The sequence below is a fragment of the Dendronephthya gigantea genome, unplaced genomic scaffold, assembly GCF_004324835.1.
Source record: "Dendronephthya gigantea isolate DGI-Jeju-01 unplaced genomic scaffold, DenGig_1.0 000895F, whole genome shotgun sequence".
Classification (NCBI taxonomy): Eukaryota; Metazoa; Cnidaria; class Anthozoa; order Malacalcyonacea; family Nephtheidae; genus Dendronephthya; species Dendronephthya gigantea.
In genome coordinates, this window is record NW_021163905.1 from 5,001 (window position 1) to 8,792 (window position 3,792).

General features: G+C 35.6%; 1 protein-coding gene across 1 annotated transcript in view; it reads right to left on the bottom strand.

The window, feature by feature from the left end:
• Positions 1-2,534, bottom strand: part of LOC114544658 — a 4,235-nt gene extending 1,701 nt beyond the window's left edge. Inside the window, exons 1-6 of the mRNA XM_028563239.1 lie at positions 2,530-2,534; positions 2,267-2,339; positions 2,135-2,176; positions 1,812-1,906; positions 1,168-1,369; positions 1-567 (exon numbers count right to left, since the gene is read on the bottom strand). The exon at positions 1-567 is cut by the window's left edge and continues 1,701 nt beyond it. Coding sequence (XP_028419040.1) covers positions 1-567; positions 1,168-1,369; positions 1,812-1,906; positions 2,135-2,176; positions 2,267-2,339; positions 2,530-2,534 — 984 coding nt within the window. The remainder of the gene's footprint in view (positions 568-1,167; positions 1,370-1,811; positions 1,907-2,134; positions 2,177-2,266; positions 2,340-2,529) is intronic.
• Positions 2,535-3,792: the final 1,258 nt, after the last annotated feature.

Consider the following 3,792-nt stretch of genomic DNA (forward strand, 5'->3'; position numbering starts at 1 on the left):
AGGCAACAGTCTCGGAATAGGGCAGTTATTGATTTTTATACGAAGAGACTTTGCTTCATTACTCTTTTTGTAACTACTTGCCCTATAAACATTACGATACTTCCTTTTACCCATTATACCGCCACTATAATACACAGCGATACTTCTTGTCATGTTATCATTTGACTTTTCATAATCATTTATACCTTTCTGTAATATCTTAGGAATTACTCTTTTAACTGTTTTAACATTTGTTGAAAAAACATTAACTAAAAGTTTTTCAGAACATTTTGTTATTGCTGTGTCACACAGACCAACTTGGCCTGGTAAATTTGAGTGATTAGTAGCCCCATGAATCTGACATGCTGCCTCAAATGTCTCTGAACTCCTCCTTCTTGAAGTAGCTAGACTAACTGTACTATTTGCACCAAACTGAGTGCGGTTTCTCATTCTTATTGAGGTTGATCTCTCCGAAATAAATCTTTTCTTCCTAGGTGGCTCTGAACTACCATGACCTGCTCTACCTGCTCTATTCACTTCACTGATAACATCACCCCCTTCCTCAATATATTTATCAAGGTTTTCAATCTGAAGGCAATTATGAATTTTATTTAGAATGTGTGCAGCAGGAAAAAAAATACAAAAGCCAATATAATATACACAGCCAAAAACACCCAAGTTGCAACAAGTCTGCTGCAGGCCTGTTGCAACTTGTTGTATCAAACTGATATCTGATGTGTTCGCATGGCTTGCATCAGCTTGTTCAGACAGGGCTGTTACAAGTTGTCAACAGACTTGCTGCAAGTCGTCAACAGACTTGATGCAAGTTGTTCTCATCAGACCTGATGCAAGTTGTCAACAAACCTGTTAGAAGTTACAACAGACTTGCTGCAAGTTGTTCAATCAGACTTGTCAAGCTTGGGATTGACAAGTTGCATCAAGACTGCTAATTATGACAAGTTGCAACAAGACTGATTTTCACAGGCTTGTCGCAACTTGTTGAAATTAACCAGCTTTTTGCAACCGGTTGATAACTTGAAACAAGCCGGTAAAACTGACAACTTGCAACAAGTCTGTGGCGTTTCTGGCTGTGTAGTAGAGTACCAGTCCGTGAAACATGCTGCTCAGGTCTACATTCAAAGCACAATCAAATTAATATTTATATAACTCAATTTTTTAAAAAAATACACTAAATTTTGCATCTATTCGTCTCATTCTCTCACGTTTTGAACAAAGTTCCTTCTCTTTCTGAGCTAATTGCACATCTGTTTCCTGAATAGCTTTTGTTTCTTTTAAAACATTGTCCCATTTCTCCTTCTGCAAGACCATATATTTCCCAACAGGAAATCTGTTGTATCGCCTCTTCCTTACACCACTTGAGGCAGCCATGCTAGAAACATGATAAAATCCATCAAAATACAAGGAAAATAAGCGCTTTCTTGCCAAACAAAAAAATACGATCGAAGAACAATACCTAAGCGTTAAGTATTTGCCAAAGAACAAGCACAACAACGTAGCTGCCCAAAGTTTAATGAAGCCAAACATACCATTGTGTGTACTCAATGTGAATACCAAAACAATTCTTCAAAATAGGGTATCTACTTGCACGTAAAAAGTAGGTCAAATTAAATCTTTTCTCTGCATATTTGGTATCAAACGGGAGATTTTGATCAGCTCTACTTCGCTCATCGACTCAATTTTCTGAACAGTAAAAAGAGGCCTTATGGGAAGGCGTAAAAGTGGAGATAAAATCGAAATTCCTTGTTTTTCCGTATTAAAAAAACTCGAACCCAGTTTCCCAAAAATTGCGGGTCGCGACCGACACGATCTACGTGAGCGAATTTATTCCAGCCAGTGCCCGCCGTGGTACCTCTAACATGAGTGCAACCTTTCGTTCACTGCAATGTAATTTATAACCACTAAACTTCTACACAAAAATATGGCATATGTTGATGTTGAAATAGTTTCGAAACGTTAGCTTCAGTTAGCTTATCACTTTACTAAGAACCCACTTATTAAATTAGAAAAGGAATATGGACCTAACTTTTTGAAGACAGAGGGGAGGGGGGGCATTGATACTATGATGAATTACGATTTTGAATTTATTGCGAATAGTTTCATTTTAGGGAATGAGGTATAATTAACCCGAACATACCATATCACTTCCACTTTTATGACCAGCAAAGTCTTTGTAGAACTTTTAAAATATAATAATCAGTGGTTAATTGACAGATTGTACAATACAGTAAAACAAAGGTACGAAATAATAAAAATTACACTTCCTTACTAAAGCCTCTGTGATAAGGTCTTCTCTGCGCTCAGTAGAAATTGTAATATTCTGAGTCTTTTGCCTGCTTTGTCTATAAAACAAAAACAGTTTTTTTACAAATTACCAGCAGTTGTCAGTTTTATTTTATCTCAAGATTGACAACTGACCTTTTCTCCCACCAATGATAACTTCTGTTGGTGCCTTCAAGCTTGGCAAGATGTTTAGAAAATCTTTGAAAGCCCAATAAAATATTTTTGAAAATTTGTCAGTTAATAACTTACTCCATGTGGTTACCAACCATTCACATGTGCAATGACAAAACTAGATTGAGAACTTTATGGCTGCAGTTATATTCCAGTTGCCAAAATATATAAAAGACAGAATGATAGTTGTCAGGTGTTGAAATCCTACATACAATAATTTGCATGAAATTATGGAAATGATAATAAAATCCTAAAAGGACATAGGATTGATTTCAACATCATTTGTTAGGAAAATCAGCAAAAGAACCTCTATTTTGGAGTTGGTCTGAATTCTTGACATTTTGCCAAAACTTTCTAATAGTTGTTTATCATAACAAAGAGCTATTATATATGTTAGGCATTTGCAAGCAAATTCCAATTTGAAACCCAGGATCATGCAGCAATTATATTGTATCAATATGGTGGAAGATAGGAAGTCAGGATACATATCACGTCAGATAAGCCCAGGTTGCAAAAGACATCTTAATCAAAATTTACATCTAAATGACTTTGACAAACATTGACACTCAGGTATTAAAGTCACATACTCGGTTAGAAAACTTGTAATTTGTAATAACAAAAATATTACAATTACCTGGTATTATTTAATATACCAGAGCAGTACTTGAGTGTGAAAGTACAAAAGTATCCAGAACTATTACACTTACTCAAAATCGAAAACATTCGATTGCAATTCCGTTATGATCTTTGGCGCATACCCGATTCGTGAACTTTGACGTCGGGCGCGTGATGAAAGGACTGATGAAATATTATGTGGCAGATCACTAATGAGGGTTATAAGGCCGTGTTACGAGTAACGAAATATATTGTAATAATTAAATAAATATGTAATGCATAATTATACGGCAATAATATAGCTACCATTAAATTGTTCTACGGTTCTACGGTTTTATGGTTTTATTGTTTGATGGTTCTACGGTTCTATGGTTCTATGGTTCTACGGTTCTACGGTTCTACGGTTCTACGGTTATATGGTTCCATGGTTCTATGGTTCTACGGTTCCAGGGTTCTACAGTTCCAGGATTCTACGGTTCCATTGTTCTACGGTTCTATGGTTTTACAGTTCTATTGCAATGAATACGAAATTTTCTATAAATCTCTAATAAAGTATATTATTTACTCTCTTTTCAGTTTACACTGTCTTAAAATTCGTAAAAAACTAAAAACGATTGTTAATAAATCCAAAAAAGGCAAAGCGAGACGATGTTTGAAATTTCAAATTAAAATTTCGCCTTTCTCTCGTTGTACGGTTGGTTGCCGCGACACTATATCCCCAAATAT